Source organism: Engystomops pustulosus, chromosome 4 (genome assembly GCF_040894005.1).
Source record: "Engystomops pustulosus chromosome 4, aEngPut4.maternal, whole genome shotgun sequence".
NCBI classification, from domain to species: domain Eukaryota; kingdom Metazoa; phylum Chordata; class Amphibia; order Anura; family Leptodactylidae; genus Engystomops; species Engystomops pustulosus.
In genome coordinates, this window is record NC_092414.1 from 191,405,179 (window position 1) to 191,423,351 (window position 18,173).

General features: G+C 46.5%; 1 protein-coding gene across 2 annotated transcripts; it reads right to left on the reverse strand.

Moving 5' to 3' along the window:
• Positions 1-3,216: 3,216 nt before the first annotated feature.
• Positions 3,217-17,091, reverse strand: DBNL (drebrin like). Of its 2 annotated transcripts, XM_072149066.1 has the most exons (13): positions 16,914-17,090; positions 13,555-13,610; positions 13,342-13,454; positions 13,175-13,249; positions 9,945-10,088; positions 9,241-9,318; positions 9,003-9,154; positions 8,858-8,891; positions 8,591-8,684; positions 8,279-8,467; positions 8,120-8,187; positions 7,946-8,030; positions 3,219-4,338 (listed from the first exon to the last, which is right to left on the reverse strand). In XM_072149066.1, the coding sequence occupies exons 1-13, from the start codon at positions 16,994-16,996 to the stop codon at positions 4,199-4,201; spliced, it is 1,311 nt and encodes a 436-aa protein (XP_072005167.1). In that variant the 5' UTR covers positions 16,997-17,090; the 3' UTR covers positions 3,219-4,198. The 2 variants fall into 2 exon arrangements, with proteins under 2 accessions (XP_072005168.1, XP_072005167.1); XM_072149067.1 differs by lacking the exon at positions 8,279-8,467 and having other exon boundaries at positions 3,217-4,338; positions 16,914-17,091.
• Between the last annotated feature and the right edge of the window lie 1,082 nt (positions 17,092-18,173).

An 18,173-nucleotide genomic window follows, 5' to 3' on the forward strand; every position in this document is an offset into this window, starting at 1 on the left:
AAAAAAAAAAAAAAGTTCCAACATAATGATCATGTGATTTCACAGAGAACATCATTTACTCAATCCCTTTACATGAACAATTCAGACGGATTTTCACAGATTAAAGATTAAAAAAAAAAAAAATTATGAATCACACATGAAGACAAGAACAAATAAGTGGCCCCGCAGAGGGCCCGGAGTTACTTCCCCACAGGCCCGGAGTGAGTACATATACTATAGACATGACAGGAGGGATACATACAATTATCAATCAGGAATGTCACCAATTACCTTTCTCTGGGTGCAGATTTACTTAAAGGGGTTGTCCACCTTCAGTAAAAAATTTATATTGTTTGTGTAAAGGAAGGTTATATAATTTACCAATATACTTTCTTTATCAATTTCTCATGGTTTTCTTGATCTCCGCTTGCTGTCCTGCTATAGAAAGCTTCCAAATTTTAATTCCAGTGTATAAAAACCTGTCCGTGGTCATGTGATGGACATGCAGGTGCAGGAGCCATTATTACAGAGAGTAGTCAGAGTTGTCCATCACATGTCCAGGGACAGATTTTTATCAACATAGAAGCTTTCTATAGAAGGACAGCAAGCAGAGATCTTGATAAAAGCGAGGAATTTATATAGAAAAGTATATTGGAAAGTTGTATAACTTTTCCTTACCCAAACCATATCAATTACTTGTTGAAAGTGGACAACCCCTTTAACGTTAACAACTTTTTACTATTAAGATCTTGTATTACTTTTTATGTTCTGTGATACTTTCTTTTTCTTTTTTTTTTTTTTTTTTTAAGAATATCCATATTATGTCACTTTTGTGCTTCAGATCTGCACTGATGTCTCCTGGCTCGATGGGAGAGGAGAAATTCTCTCTAGGATCCAAGGCTAAATCTGTAAGAAAATCCGTGCTTAATCTGCATAGATTACATGTTAGATTTTGCTATTGATTAGATGTGGATTCCTATACTCCCACATATTCTGTACTGGGAATTGCTGCAGATTGAGACAAGTAAAATCCATACTGGGATACAGAAGCAGTAAGTGACCTACTTAAAGTAGGCGTTAGCAGAGAAGAACCATTGCCCTAAGCAAGGGCATCCAGCAGAATTTGTAAGTACATTAGGCACATATTAATGGAGACAACATCATAAAATCGTAAAAGCGTCTGCAATGTCTCTCACCTATTACTGAAGATACGGGAGAAAATACATTCAAAAGAAATGAACATTTTATATCCCGCCACAACCAATAGACTTGTAGCTTTCCTCTAGCACTGTCTTGAAAGCAGGCATGTGATTGGTTGCTTGTTTTTGGAATGCAGTTACTTGCATATTAGCTGTAAATAGTCAGCACACACCTAGAAGACTCATCCAGGGTAAGAACCATCTACTCTGCACTAAACATTGGTCTGAACCGACTTCTAAGCTATTATTGGATATTATTCAGTCTATTATACTGTACTCTGAGGAGTGCATAGAGCAAGGGTAAGAAACAGAGTAAGATCAGGTCTGTGTATTCCAGACAATATTCTTCATACTTAGACCTCACCATATGTGACTACCATACGAAAACTAATTCACAGACTGGGACTAAGCACTAGAAGCTTAGTACTGGGACCGGGTACCAGAAGCCTAGTACTGGGACTGAGCACCAAAGACTAGAAATGGAATGATGGAATGAAACTCTATAATGACATATAGTCAACACTTAGACTGGGACTATGTGCTAGAAACTTAGTACTGGCAACTAATCACCTAGTACTAGAAATGGAATGGTTCTCTAGAATACCAAATTTTGGAGCAAAACTCTGTTGATTATATCTCTCCTTACTCATCATATGTGGCTACAACGTGAAAACAAATTCACAGACTATGACTAAGCGCTAAATACTAGAAGCCTAGTCCCGGGACCAAGTACCGGAAGCCTAGTCCCGGGACCAAGTACCGGAAGCCTAGTCCCGGGACCAAGTACCGGAAGCCTAGTCCCGGGACCAAGTACCGGAAGCCTAGTCCCGGGACCAAGTACCGGAAGCCTAGTCCCGGGACCAAGTACCGGAAGCCTAGTCCCGGGACCAAGTACCGGAAGCCTAGTCCCGGGACCAAGTACCGGAAGCCTAGTCCCGGGACCAAGTACCGGAAGCCTAGTCCCGGGACCAAGTACCGGAAGCCTAGTCCCGGGACCAAGTACCGGAAGCCTAGTCCCGGGACCAAGTACCGGAAGCCTAGTCCCGGGACCAAGTACCGGAAGCCTAGTCCCGGGACCAAGTACCGGAAGCCTAGTCCCGGGACCAAGTACCGGCAGCCTAGTCCCGGGACCAAGTACCGGCAGCCTAGTCCCGGGACCAAGTACGGGCAGCCTAGTCCCGGGACCAAGTACGGGCAGCCTAGTCCCGGGACCAAGTACGGGCAGCCTAGTCCCGGGACCAAGTACGGGCAGCCTAGTCCCGGGACCAAGTACGGGCAGCCTAGTCCCGGGACCAAGTACGGGCAGCCTAGTCCCGGGACCAAGTACGGGCAGCCTAGTCCCGGGACCAAGTACGGGCAGCCTAGTCCCGGGACCAAGTACGGGCAGCCTAGTCCCGGGACCAAGTACGGGCAGCCTAGTCCCGGGACCAAGTACGGGCAGCCTAGTCCCGGGACCAAGTACGGGCAGCCTAGTCCCGGGACCAAGTACGGGCAGCCTAGTCCCGGGACCAAGTACGGGCAGCCTAGTCCCGGGACCAAGTACGGGCAGCCTAGTCCCGGGACCAAGTACGGGCAGCCTAGTCCCGGGACCAAGTACGGGCAGCCTAGTCCCGGGACCAAGTACGGGCAGCCTAGTCCCGGGACCAAGTACGGGCAGCCTAGTCCCGGGACCAAGTACGGGCAGCCTAGTCCCGGGACCAAGTACGGGCAGCCTAGTCCCGGGACCAAGTACGGGCAGCCTAGTCCCGGGACCAAGTACGGGCAGCCTAGTCCCGGGACCAAGTACGGGCAGCCTAGTCCCGGGACCAAGTACGGGCAGCCTAGTCCCGGGACCAAGTACGGGCAGCCTAGTCCCGGGACCAAGTACGGGCAGCCTAGTCCCGGGACCAAGTACGGGCAGCCTAGTCCCGGGACCAAGTACGGGCAGCCTAGTCCCGGGACCAAGTACGGGCAGCCTAGTCCCGGGACCAAGTACGGGCAGCCTAGTCCCGGGACCAAGTACGGGCAGCCTAGTCCCGGGACCAAGTACGGGCAGCCTAGTCCCGGGACCATGGACGGGCAGCCTAGTCCCGGGACCATGGACGGGCAGCCTAGTCCCGGGACCATGGACGGGCAGCCTAGTCCCGGGACCAAGTACCGGCAGCCTAGTCCCGGGACCAAGTACCGGCAGCCTAGTCCCGGGACCAAGTACCGGCAGCCTAGTCCCGGGACCAAGTACCGGCAGCCTAGTCCCGGGACCAAGTACCGGCAGCCTAGTCCCGGGACCAAGTACCGGCAGCCTAATACCGGGACCAAGTACCGGAAGCCTAATACTGGGACCAAGTACTAGAAGCTTAGTACTGTAAGTACTGGAACTAAGCACTGGAAACGTAGAAATGGAACTAAACACCTAGTACTAGAAATGGAATGGGTTCTCTGTGCGCCCAAATTTTGGAGTACAACTCTGTTGAATGTTCATACTAAGACCTCATCATATGTGGCTACTATGCGAAAACTAATGCACAGACTGGGACCAAGTGCTAGAAATTTGGTGCAAAACTCTGTTGTCTTGAATGTGAAGAACTCACAGATAAAACTGGAATGTAAAACATGAATGAAAGATACAATCTCAAGTAAAAAGGTGACAAAGAACAGGAGAAAGAAAGTGTAAAGGGAGCAACATAAGGAGGAACTCCCCTTCCCTCCCAGCACAACTGTGACCCCAGGAAACACTTAGCAATGAATCTTTAAACCCTGCCCCCTAGAGGTGGCTCAATGCAAAGACAGGAGGAAGTACCGTGATAAACCGTGGTAGTTGAGTGACCCTAACTCCTTGGTCTATGTGAGTGCAGAGGAAGGAAGTAATAGCACGTGTACATGAAGCATGTGTACCCCCCGCCTGCATCACAGGTAACATACAGTTACATTAAGTACATTAGGTGATTCTCGTGTGGTTACAGCCCATGATAAGATAACCGTTTCAGTGCAATAGGGTCCTCTCTCATCTTAAGGTCCCTCCTCAATCTCTTCTCCCCATTGTCTCATTCCAGCAGTTCCACATAGTTGGCAGGGAACATGCCATAGTGCCCATCGGGTCCATATCCGCGCCACCAGCCCTCATCGATCATCTCGATGTGTGTGATAATCTGGTCGGGGTCGAAGGAAATTTCTGTATCATCAGCTGTTTAGAGAGAGAGAAAGAATTGAAGGTTACTGCGCCAGAGCTTACAATCTACAAGGGTCAGGGGTGCATTGGAGGTCAAAGTGTGTTAGATTTACAGTAGTTACAGAAGTGGTCAATGAATTTGGATTAGGAGCACAATGAAAAAAGGACTGGAATGGAGTTCTGAATGTCTGAACAAGGAAAAACTGGAAAGGTTATAGTATTGCCACTACCCTACAAATAAATCTATACAATTTTGGCAGATACTATATCGCTTTAAAGTGAACCTGTCACCAGGAATGTCATTATTGGCTGGTGACAGGTAATAGCCTATACTATGCTAATTTTGGAATGCATTTGTCAGCATTCTGAGTCATTTCGGTACTTTATAGAAGTTTATTTCACACTACCTGGCTCCCTGCCAGCAGCATGTGGTGAGGGGCAGCTGCAGCCAGTGTGTTCCTATGTCTCCTCATGCACTCCACACCACCCTTCTCCCTCTCCTGTCTGCTCAACGCACATGACAGGAGGAGAGGAGACTGACACAGGGACACACAGGCTACAACTGCTCCCTCCTCAGGACTCAGCACATGCTGCAGGCAGGGATCTGGGTAATGTGAAATACACTTGTATAAACTACTGAAATGATTCAGAATGCTGATAAAGGCATTTTTAAAATCAGCATAGCATAGGCCAGTGATGGTGGACCTTTTAGAGACCACATAGGCGAACTACAACCAAAACTTATTTATCCCACTGAATTATCCCTTATTTAACACAACATTAACTTATTCTTTACTTATCTGCCACATCTTTAAATTGTATTGGAATCCTGAGGAAAAGATGGAGGGGAAATTTGGATTATCATTGTAGCATCCCTTCCTAAACAGGAATTGTGTTCCTCAGAGAACAAACTCCAATGCATATACTGGGCTGTCCGAGTCCTGTCCAAGGAACGCTGTTGTGGGGGCAATGGCTTGGGTGCCCACAGAGAGGGCTCTGAGTGACACCTCTGGTTTCACCAGCTAAAAATCACATATCTGATGACAGTACAGGCAGTCCCCAGGTTACGGACAAGATAGGGTCCGGAGGTTTGTTCTTAAGTTGAATTTGTATGCAAGTTGAAACTGTATATTTTATAATTGTAGATCTAGACAAATTGTTTTCTTTTGTCCCAGTGATAATTGGAGTTTCAAAATGTTTCCTGTAATTGGACCAAGGATTATCAATAAAGCTTCATTACAGACACCTTACAGCTGATCATTGCAGTCTGGGACTATAGTAACATCCAGAGAGCTTCACCAGAGGTCACAGGGGACAGAGGGGTCTGTCTGTAACTATGGGTTGTCTGTAAGTCGGGTGTCCTTAAGTAGGGGACCGCCTGTATAAAGACTTCTTTATAGGACAGGGAGTAAGTGTAAGTCCACTGGGTCCACTAGTGATCAGGAGTGGACAAGTGCTTCTCAGTATCCCATATGAATTAAGTGGTTAGTGCTAGTATACTGCACTTAGTTTATACCTCTCTCCTTGTCTACAGGTCAGAGACACATTGGGCTCGATCTCAGCACTAGAGGCCCGACACCCATTTACCCCATAGTTATAGCGTCCCTGCTCTTCAGTTCTTCTAAACATCCCAGAGCATCATTTTGGACAAACATTTTCGGTTCCCCATAGCGTGTGATAAAATCCACAAGTTATAAGGTGCTGGTGCCTCGGATTACTGTATTTCAGCTATATTTCATACAACCGCACAGTAGTTTGTGGTTTGCAGTGTGCAGGATTAAGCCCTGTCTATTTAGTTTGGATACAGGGATAGAACTGTGTATAAGGACTGGGGAACTTCCAACTATAACATTCCACAGCTTCTTACCGCTCGGGGGGGTTCCTAAACTAATCCCTTAACCGTCTGTGTTCTGTCAACTGTATTTTACAAAAGAATTTTATTAAAAAAAAATTAAAAATGTATTAATTCAATAAAAGATGCAAAACAAGGATTTTTTTTAATTTAAATGTAAAATGTTTAGTTCTGGTTCGCCAGCTTCAACGTCTGCCCATCCTGACTGCCGCCAACCGCAGGCCTTAGCACAAATGGCTGAAACGGCGCTGCCTCTTTCCGCGCCGATTGAGTCACCACAGTGACGGTGCCTGCATCTACGAGTAAGTGTCCCTGGTTTATCATGATGGATTTTAATGGTTAACTGCCAGCATAGACCGCGCCAGTTCCTGGCAGGTATCAGCTGTGTAATCCATCCGTGAGCCCTCTCCATACATCTTCACACCCACCAACGTATAGTTACATTAGGTGGTCATGAAGGGGTTAAAAAGGAAAACCCACTAAGGCCTCATGCACACAACTGTTTATTTTTCAGACGCATTTTAGACTTTTTTTGCATCTAAAAACAGGCCATGTATCTGATCACCGTATTTCTCACCACTCCGTGAACTGACCGTCAGACTGCAACATGAAAAATAGAACATTTCCTATTTTTTTTTTAATGTTTTTTGCAGTACGGTCTCTCCATAGAAGTCTATGGGAGTGCAAAAAATAGGTCTACATACAATGTTGTCCACTGCATATGACTCGTTTTTACGGTGGGTTGCCCAGGGGACCGGGTCACGTGGGTGACACACGGACCGTTTTTCCGTCTGAAAAGCAGCCGCAAAAACAAGACCGCAAAATGCTTACAGTCGTGTGCATGAGGCCTAAGGTTATGTTCACATTTACTTTCAGCCTTCTGAAGCAGGTTGTTATTTTAACAGATGTCTTAACGGATCCTAAAAGACCAAAGTACAGGCAGTCCCCTACTTAAGAACACTCGACTTACATACGACCCCTAGTTACAAACGGACCTCTGGATATTGGTAATTTATTGTACTTTAGTCCTAGGCTACAATGATCAGCTGTAACAGTTATCACAGGTGTCTGTAATGAAGCTTTAGTGTTAATATTGATTCTTATGACAACCCAACATTTTTAAAATGCAATTGTCACAGAGACCAAAAAAGTTCTGGCTGGGATTACAATGATAAAACATACAGTTCCGACTTGCATACAAACTCAACTTAAGAACAAACCTACAGACCCTATCTTGTATGTAACCCGGGGACTGCCTGTACAGTATTTTTCGGACTATAAGGCGCAACGGAGTATAAGGCGCACCATCAATCAATGCCTGCTAAAGTGTCTAGGTTCATATATAAGGCTCACTGGATTATAAGCGCACCTGATTACAAGGATGAATGACCAGCAGATGGCAGACTTGTGCACTGTTCAAGGCAGCTGTTGTCTGTAAATACAACCCCCCTCTGTTCCCATAATATCCCCTCATATAGATTATACACATGTGCCCCAGTTCTGCCATGAGTCACACAGGGGAGGGAGGGCGCTATATACTGAACGCATAAATCGTAAAATCTGGATTTTACCATTTTCCTCAAGGTTTATGCAGATTTATTAAATGTGCTTCATTCTTAACTTTTTGTGTATTAAAACTTTTTGAGAGACAAAAATTAAAGGGGTTGGCCGGAATTCGTAAGGATTCCCAATCCCATTGACCAGAATTATCTATGAGGACCCATAAACTATTGTGAAACAAGCTCTGCCCTGGTCCCGCAGGGCACTCACCAGCTTGGTAGTCATACAGCGCCCTGGCACACAGTCCCCGGTCCTCATCTATCCCAGTGTCATAGACGGCCTCCTCCGGCTGCACCTGGGGGTAGAAAAGGGGGAGAGCAGTCAGTAATGGCAGGTGGAGGTGACAACATGGACTGTCATGTGTTACTCAGGAGCAATCTCCACCTGAGGCGGCTCTTCATAGACATTGTCTTCTTCTGCTGGCTCCTGGTACAGGTCCTCCTCCTCTTGCTCTGCAGAGACATACACACTCCCCATGTGAGCTGACAATCTATCTATCTATCTATCCGCCCTCTAACACTACAGCAGGTTACAGTCATGTACCTTTCACATTGACAGTGGGTTCAGGAGGTGCATGAGTTACAGGGGCAACAGGAGACTCTGGGGGTGTCTGATGGGCACGAGACACAGGGGATGCAGGGGGTTCTTGAACACGTTTTACAGGGGATGACGGTGGAGACTCTGGTTCGGGCTGACTGGTCGACTTCTGCAGGAAGGGACTGCGTAACCTTCCTGAAAACGTACACCACGAGACACAAAAAGACATACTCCATGATGCCATGGAAAACACAAAGTGAGGGACAGACACCAGAAGGACAGGATAGATCTCTATGGGTGACTGTGGCTGGTACTCACCAGGCTGGGTGCCCACTGGGGGTGCACTGGGCATAGAGCGCTCTTTCTGTAGGAACATCTCTCGGGCATTTACTGACCTCTGGGCAGCAGCGTCCTGGGGGAGACAATGGTCATAGAAGGACTTTGATATCACTGTCATGAGCAGGTGTCTTGGTTATGCGCTTGATCCCTGCACCCATCTCAGCAGTGCCAGGCATATGCACCCATGTTGTAAGATCTAACTAGGTATTTGTGAAAATTCCTTTAACTCTTTGCACATTCACTTACCCGATCTTTCTTCTCTGTCTCCAGCTGTACCCTCCTGTTTTGCAGTAAAAAAAAAAAAAAATCTGTAAGTAATTTTACAACTTTAACTACAACTCCCAGCATGCCAGAGATGTCCATTTGCAATGACTGGAGACCTGCCACTTACCTCTGAGCGTCTATTTCCCCAGCCCTTTCCTTGAATCGTCTCTCCCGGTCCTCGGCTTCCTTCTGCTCCCTCTCTTTGCGCTCCCTCTCCAATCTCTCTCGCTCCAGGTTTGCTTTCTTCTGTTCCTCCAGCCTGCGCTCCTCTTCATCTTTCTGTGTGCATGGAATAAACAGCAGGTTATGCCAGTCTATGCCAACACCGGGCAGGAACCAACATCACCAGAACTGGATGTTCTCACCTCTGCCTTGGCCCAGAAGTTTTCTTTTCCAACACGTTTTATTTCAGACATTGCATTGGTTTTCTGGTATACAGAGCCCTGTGTGGAAAAGGACACAGCAAAGTCTTCGTTATTCACAACCCATGTGATGGACTTGCACCCGCCACTAAACCGGAGGACCTTCTGATGTGTATAGAAGATGAGCATTACTTTGGTTATTCCTCTGCATGGTCATGGTGTGGTGAGACAGCGTGTGCTCACCGCACCATGACCGGGTGCCATAGATGTCTATAGGGCCCTGGATCCGGCCGCAAGTTGTGCTGCTGCATCATGGTCCCCATTACATCCATGTGCATCATGAAGCATTAATCGGAATACATGCATGCTTGGCCGAGCTAGCTGAGCATGTGTATGGGCAATCACAAGGAATAGCTGTCACTTAAACAACTGTATCAAAAGCTTAGGGCCTGCTAGAGAACAAAAATAAAATAAAAATAATTTTGATCAACATTCATGAGATGGGATCAGATAGATACCCACCACCTTAGCTGATGGCTTGTCTGCATCTCAGTCTGAAAAACTGTACAATGCCGCACTTGGTAAGCAATAGAGAAGACATAATGCCCATCTAAACGTGTCTTTGACAGGGTGCAGGCCCCTGAATATCTTGGAATATGTCTTTAGTCCCATCATCCTACAATCTCTGACCACTAGGACTTCCTCACCACTGGGCCCTGTGGAGCATCGCTGCCTCTGCTGGTCTCCTTATGGAAGTTGTAGTTGGCTCCGGAAGCTTTGGCGACCTTCTCCATGATGGAATCTGGCTCCACGTCTTCATCAGCGCGGGCATTAACCGTCACATGGGCTCCCTAGAACAATACGATCATTACAGAGAAAGTTAATGTGGCTGGTAACCAAATGCCCCACAAGTGACAAACCTGCTCCATGCGCTTGTGGGATTTACCAGACCCAACCTAAAATAACAGAACCAACTCAGAATGTCCATTCAGTTCAGTGATTGTAGGTTCGGACTGATAAATCCCACGGAGGGAATCTCCCATGTTTTTAAAGCAAGGACAACCGCATCTCCGGCCCTAGATTTACTACTCCATGGGGCTCAAGTATCTATTTTTTGACTTTTTCTTTCTGCATGTCAACTTTTGCCTCTTTTGTTTAAAAGTTCACAAATTGACTAAAGACCTTAATTCCTCAATCACAAGATGTATCAAAGGTGATAATAATAGTAATTCCTTTATTTATATAGAGCACACAGATTACACAGTGCTGCACAGAGCTTCCCAAATCAGTCCCTGTCCCCAATGGGGCTCACAATCTAATCAACCTAGCAGTATGTTTTGGAGTGTGGGAGGAAACCGGAGGACCCGGAGTAAACCCACGCAAAAACGGAGAGAACATACTAACTCTTTGCAGATGTTGACCCTGGGACTTGATCATGATAAACCAGCAACCCTTACTCATAGACCCAGGCACCGTGATTGTGGTAATCTTCTTATATTTGTTATTCATGGCCTCCTTCTTTCTAAAATCAACTTGTAAAATTATGCAAATGTGCAAGGAGGGTTACTGGTGCGGATCCCAGAGCCCCTACGTGATGTAGCTTTATAGGCTGTTACACCGCCCCCCTGCCTGATGTAATATCACTGCAGAAAAGGATATTTTAGCACAGAGTGGGAGGAAGTGCTCCTGCACAGTGTAACAGCTGGTGAATCTGCAGCATGGAGAGACTCTGGGAATCACTAAAGTAGCCGATTTTAGAAGTAAAGAGGTCATGGATAGTCGATTACCAGAGTAACGGTGCCTGGATATAGGAGTAAGTCCCCTTGGTTCATCAGCGCTTGATGTTGTTGGTAGATTTTCCTTTAATGCTCTCCCGTGGAGAGTCACTTAATAGTTAAAATGGAAAATCTCTTTTTTTCCTTGTGCAGAAAGCACAAGCAGGAAAAGTGAAACTGGATGCCGCTGGAATGTAAGGAAGATTTATATGTAAAAATATTCCACTACCGGGGGTCGCTGTCTATTCACTGCAGCCGTCACAACGTCAATTATCTGTTCCCCATAGAGAGATCCGTGTTATCATCTCACTTATCTGCTATAGCCGCCCGCGCCTTTGGTAAACAATATGTAGTCTGCTACAAGGTTAGGTAGTCGTGTGTAATGTGTATCATAGGTCTGACTGCCATGGGCGTAGCTGGTGTATTAGTGGGCCGTATAGTTAAAGGGGTGACGTCTCCCGAGACCCTCATGAAAGGGTCACATATAGATATGTTTTAGACTCCGCTTTATAGATCCTAAGAACATATGGACAGGGGGTATCTGGACAGAACAATTCTTATCACAGTCTATTAAATAGAAATGCCGCAGTTTGATGTCAACTTTGCCTTTTCCATAGGAACATTCACAGATTGCTGAATACATCCAATCAAATGTATAGAACGAGATTCTAGTATCAGAACATTCAGCAAACATGCAAATCTGCCACAGCTAGATTCCCTGCAGTGATATATTTTAATTTATACTAAAATATATTATATCTATTAGCATAAAGACCCAAAAATTACTTAAAGGAAATTTAACATCAAATTCCATCATGATGGAAACTTACTCAGATCCAGGCACTGTGACTGTGGTAATCTACTTATGTTTGTTATCCATGGCCTACTATCTTCTAAAATCAACTTTTATAACTAAGCCAATGAGCCAGAAGGGTTCTGGGGGACTTGTGGCAATCTATGCTGTAGCTTCACAGGCTGTTACACTGTGCAGTATTTTCCCCCTCTCGCTGTGTTCTGAAACTTCCTTTGCTGCAGCGAGGTTACATCAGGAGAAGGGAGGAAAGGGGGAAGTGCTGAGGGGAGAGAGAGAGACAGAGAGACAGAGACAGAGAGAAACACCCTGTGAAGCCACAGCTCAGAGGGGCTCTGGTAACACCTCCAAAAGCACTTTTAACCCATTAGAATCATTTTAAAAGTTGATTTTAGAAGGAAGAAGGCCATGAATAACAAATATAAGAAGATTTCCACAGTCAACGGTGCCTGGATCTATGAGTCTTGCACATAAACAAACGCAACCCATGTAAACGTGCCGTATATTAACTATAGTTCCGGCGCAGCGGTTCGGCCAGCAGAGGGAACGTCCTTGCATTATATTTCCATGTGGCAAATGATGGATGGCCGACAGAATGCACATTCTGGTTCTGGTCTCCATGGATGGATGCTACCTGTATGAGAACGGTGCGGTACAGGTAGGATATGGCCGTTTTCACAAGTGAGAGTAAAGCCTTTTTCACCAGACGGATGCTCAGCCGGGATGTAGCCCAGGAAAGCAAACAGTCGTGCAAAAGAGAGATAAGGGCGAGCGCTGTACACCCCCCCCCCCCCTCCATCGGGAGGAGCGCAGCCCGGCCATACATAAGGGAAAAGTTGGAGCATGCTCTACCGTTTTCCTGCCGCCGGTACAGTAACGCACATATGTGCTCGCAAATTGTGCAGCCGGATATCGGTCCCCTCAACTTTCAGCCTAAATGGCATCCGAATTGTATCCCTTTAATTAGACAGAACATACTGTACAGCACAGAAGCTAAGCTGTCATTAGTCTTACTTCTCAACAGCAGGAGTCCTAATGGTTGCTATAGTTTATTGCGTGTATAAGGGAACAATGCCAAGATCCAAGCAAGTCTGACACTGACGCTGACAAGGCCTTACTTACAGCAGAGATCCTGAGAACGAGGGGCGACATAACGCTGGTATAGCCACTTGTCACCGCATTACAGCCCTGTTCACATGGGGCATAGCTATATGGAAGGCCAGGGCATTGCACAAGCAGTGAAGGAGAAGCACACTAACCAGCGCTATAGCCTCTCCCGGGTCAATGGGGGTCCCACAGGTCAGGCACCTCATATTATCCTATTTCTCTATAAGACAGGTACAATCCTTACCTTTAAAAAGTTTGCCATGGTACTGACGTGATTGGCACAAGCCCCCTTCCTGGCATCGTTGACCCCTTCCCCTGTCTGGAGGAAAGAAAACTCAATATGAGTCAGAGATAAGGCAATGGGTGGTGATGGGTGGGCACGAGGCTGGTACCACATAGCGATGGCCTTACCCAGTTTATCAGGACATATTTGGGGAGGCCGGAGTTGGGGTCTTGCACCCGGCAGAAGGCGTACATCACTTTCCCGCTGCTCAGCTCATCCACAAGTTCTTCCAGGCCTTCATCTGGAGGAGAGAAGAGAGGTCACAATAGGGAGACTACCATAGACGGGAGAGGACCACCTACACCATATGGTGACCCTGCACCGGGTCAGGGACCACACACCTCCAGTCCCTGCGAGTCTGATGTCATTGCTGTTGCCTTCATATGTGAAGAGAGCCCTGCAATAGAAACATATAGATCACATTAGCAACTATTTGCTAATTTATACAGATACATTATATCTCCAGACTACAAAGAAACCCTGTGTAGTCTGATCCTCCCATCACAACTTTACATTTTACATAAACCTTTGAAACATGTGACCGGAAGCTCTGACTACAAAGGGATTATAACTAATAACCACAGAGTTTCTAAAAGTTTAAAGTCCTAAGGTCCTTAAGCACATAAACACTTCTAAATTGTAGAATATTATGACTATTCGACAATCTACTTAATTTTTATTAGAGGTACAAAAAATGCTTACAAAAGGTGAACGTTTTCTAGAAATGAATAGGCGACCAGATAATATGTAGACAAACCCCCGGAGGACTACAGGGCAGGATGTGGTCACATCACTCTACAATGTATGCAAGATAATCAGAGTGAACCTCTAATAGCAAGTCACAAAACCCACTCCATTTATCTTTCTCCGCTGATAAATTCAGCAGATAAAACGCATATTAAAGGCAACGTGCTTCCAATGACATGTATGGGTATTCACAGGCTAGGTGATGAGATTTATATTTCAGAGAAGGAAATTCCTCACACTGCTGTGCTCTGAAGTCTCCACACTGATTGGCTTCACAGACTCTTTCTTCAACTTTGATTGACTGCTGTAATATCCAACCAGAAGCCTTCTACAGTTTTAGCTCAGAGCAGAGAAGGGGTAGCTGAGAAGCTCAGTGCAGAGAACTAAGCACAGCAGAGTGAGGACAAAGCTTCACACGGCTAAAACTGCTGAAGGATTCATTCTAACTGAGGAGATGGCATTACTGAAAGAGCACAGATACGTAAGGAAATTCATTTATATGCATCACAGTGATCGGAACAGGCAGCGTGACTGGAGCCTAACCCCATCTACCCAGGAAGAACACAGCTTGGCATAGGATAGCTTCACCATTCCACCAACATTTTAACCCCCCTGTGTGTGAGCCGCAGACTTGTCACCCACCCGGGTGTCGCACTTACTAGGGGTCAGGGCACTGTGTCACCGTGGAGTTCAGCAGATGAGGAGTTAAAAGTGACTTCCTACATAATGCTATTTCCCATTTAAAAGGAACATTACTTCCTCAAATAACATACAACTGCAGAGGCGTCTAGAGGCCGCATGGAAAACAGAGACCTCCCACATGCAGTGCAACATATGAGCACAGTGGCTTAGTGATTAGCATTACAGCGCTGGGGACCCGGGTTCAAGTCCCAGGGTCAACATCTGCAAAGAGTTTGTATGTTCTCTCCTTGTTTGTGTGGGTTTCATCTAGGTCCTCCGGTTTCCTCCCACACTCCAAAACATACTGGTGGGTTGATTAGATTGTGAGCCCCATGGGGACAGGGACTGATGTGACAAGTTCTGTGCAGCGCTGTGTAATCTGTGTGCGCTATATAAATAAAGGAATTATTATTATTATTAGGGCTACGGCAGTACCGTGGTGGTGCGACATGTTGTTTCCATATACACAACATACAACGGACCCCTATGATGTATAATGGGGTCGTGTAGGGCTTGAGGGAATTGTGGCAAAAATTAAAGAGGACCTGTCACCCAAAACTAAAGTAAGCAGCTCCTAGTACTTGAACAAACGCCGCAGTGTTAGAGTGATAGCGTTACCGGAAACCTCCTATCTAACACTGCGGCGGGGTACAGTGTAATCATCGGATCGCTCACAAAGCTGTCCGATGATTACCGTTATTTCCAGTAACGCTATCACTCTAACACTGCGGCGTGTGTTTTGGGTGACAGGTCCTCTTTAAAGTCCCCCTTTAAGCCCCCTTCATTAGCCCTCTCCTCAAGGCCTTGTACACAAGGACTATGCAGCCATGCATGACCACATTATGTATTACTACGAGGATAAGGTGTCTCATGAAGACACCATATGGCGGCACACAGTCTATAAGACGATACTGTCTTAAAGGGCATCTAGTACCAGTTTGATCGACAAATGAGCCTGAGGGGCTCCAAGCTCCATTAACACCTATGGAGCCTGGAGCCCCTCAGGTTTATTTGCATACAGTCCTTTATCCTGTGGCAGATGTCCTTTAATAATAATAAAAATGTCTGTGAGGTCTCACTGATGACAAACGAGTCAGAGAGTTTTGCATTTGTATGCATTTCTAGGTGTAGCGCCCCTTTAAGCGAGTCAGGTGACGTCAGCCAGCGATACATTACTGCTGTATAATTATACGGGTGGGACGTACGGCTTGGGGTTTGGTTCTGAGCCAAATTCTAAAGTTTATTGAGAACATCTTCCGAGTCTGGCTCTGATCATGCACGCGGCCATATCACAGACAAAAGGGTCCGCAGTAACATCACAGGGCGGATCTCACGCCTCCATCATTTTACTATTATCCCCTGCCAAAAAGTTTTGGTCCCTGTAGGTGTCCCAGGAGTACTGGATCTGTGTCACGCTCATAACATCCCAACTATTTTAATGAGGAGATTATAGACGTAATACATAAAGGTGACTAACCGGACGCAGATATGCTGGGAATGAATCCGAAAATCCTATAATGTACTAGATGGGAGTTGTACATGCTGCTATTTATAGGCCTTATACATATGGCAGCTTTGGGGTGAGACTGTAGGACAATATATACTAAATATAGTGATGTATTGAGCACTATATGGCGGTATACTGTATGGACACTGTGTTCTGTACGGAAGGTTTCAGCAACCATCAATCGGCGTAAGACACCGGAGGGTTGGTTACATCCGCATTATCATACACCCACAGAGACATTACAGCTTCTCTAACCCGAGCTGGTACCACCACAGGCAGCCATATTATTACAATGAGGGGGGGGGGTCATGGGATAGGGGGATCAATATGGGGGGGGACGCCCCTTTATGGCATCCTAAAAGGGGAAGTTTTGTTCATCAGATACAAAGGGCTATCCCCAATATCATAAACAGATGGGATAATGATCTGAAGCCGTGGCACGGATACAACATGGCAGACCCCCTATTAATAGGGGCGCCCCTGTGTACCGCCCGCAGAGGTTACTATACAGCACATATAGGGGGGTCTGTGGGTGTCATAGGGTGGGAGCCCTGCTATGGAGAACTTCATGCAGCCATTCATTTATCTAGGTGCTCCTCTGCCTCCATCATGGGTCTGCTGGTGGCTTCAGTGATCGGTGCATGCTGGGGGTTGTAGTTCCCTTTATAGGAGAAGCTGCAGGATAGTGAAGCATTGGGACTACACGTCCCAGCATGCCTTGCAGCTGCAGACCCCCGTCCATACCCAGCCGCGGGCATCACTCACCAGTTGGTCTTGGTCTTGCCGTCCACCACGTCCTTGTAGGCGGCCTGCAGGGCGGCTCCATTCTTGCTGAGGTTCACAGACATGATGTGAGGTGTGTGCTGTCACTGCTCCGCCAGCCCCGGGACTTCCTCCACTCCGCCGCCGCTTCCTCCTTGTGCTCCTCCCCGGGCAGCGCCACCTGGCGGCCGCTCCGAGCACTGCGCTGCATGAGTCACCTTGTAGAATTGCTTCAGGTTCCCTTTCCTGTCTCTTCTATTGTTCTGCATTTCCTACCAGTTGCTCAGCACTTTGTCTATAGGGGGTTAATGACTGTGAGCTTTATATTAACCTACAGGAAATAATAGTCTGTACAATCAGAGTCCATATAGTGACCACTAGGGATTTCCCTTTATTTCATGACATTTAAAGGTATCTACCAGTATAGAGAAACCCAAATAGACTCCTCTTTATGTTGATCCCCTCCACTAGTCTTGACGCATCGGGATCACCTAGAAAAGAAGCTTAGAATTAGCAGCCCGGAGCGCGGGGATGAGATGTCCAGGGCTCCGGGCTGCTAATTATGCATGTCCCTCCCCCCACTTCTTCTTTCTCACATTATGGAGAGGGAGGTGACGTCACACAGAAGGTGTGAATAATTAGCAGCCTGGAGCCCGGACATGTCGTCCTAGTACTCCGGGCTGCTTATTCTAAGTTTCTTTTTAAGGTGATCTCGGTGTGTCAAGCCCCTCCAGGTTAACCTCCCGGGGCCCTTCAGACTCATGAGCATAATTTTTTAAGTTGATTTTAGAAGAAGGATGGCAATGGATAACAACTATAGGGGTGGCATGGTGGCTGAGTGGGTAGCATTACAGCCTTGCAGCGCTGGGGACCTGGGTTCAAGTCCCATCCAGGTCATCTGCAAAGAGTTTGTATGTTTTCTCTGTGTTTGCGTGGGTTTCCTCCAGGTCCTCCGGTTTCCTCCCACACTCCAAAACATACTGGTAGGTTATTTAGATTGTGAGCCCCATGAGGACATGGACCAATTTGGCAAACTCTGTGCAGCGCTGCGTAATCTGTGTGCGCTATATAAATAAATAATTATTGTTAAGAATTATTAATCCCACAGTCATGGTGCCTGGATCTATGGGTAAGTGTCCCTGGTCTATGATGCTTGGTTTTGATGGTAGATTTCCTTTAATTCTTCAGCACGAGGTCATGTAACCTTTTTACACTGCTGCGTTCTGGACACAACATTACATTCAATGCTGTAGCGGGCAACCG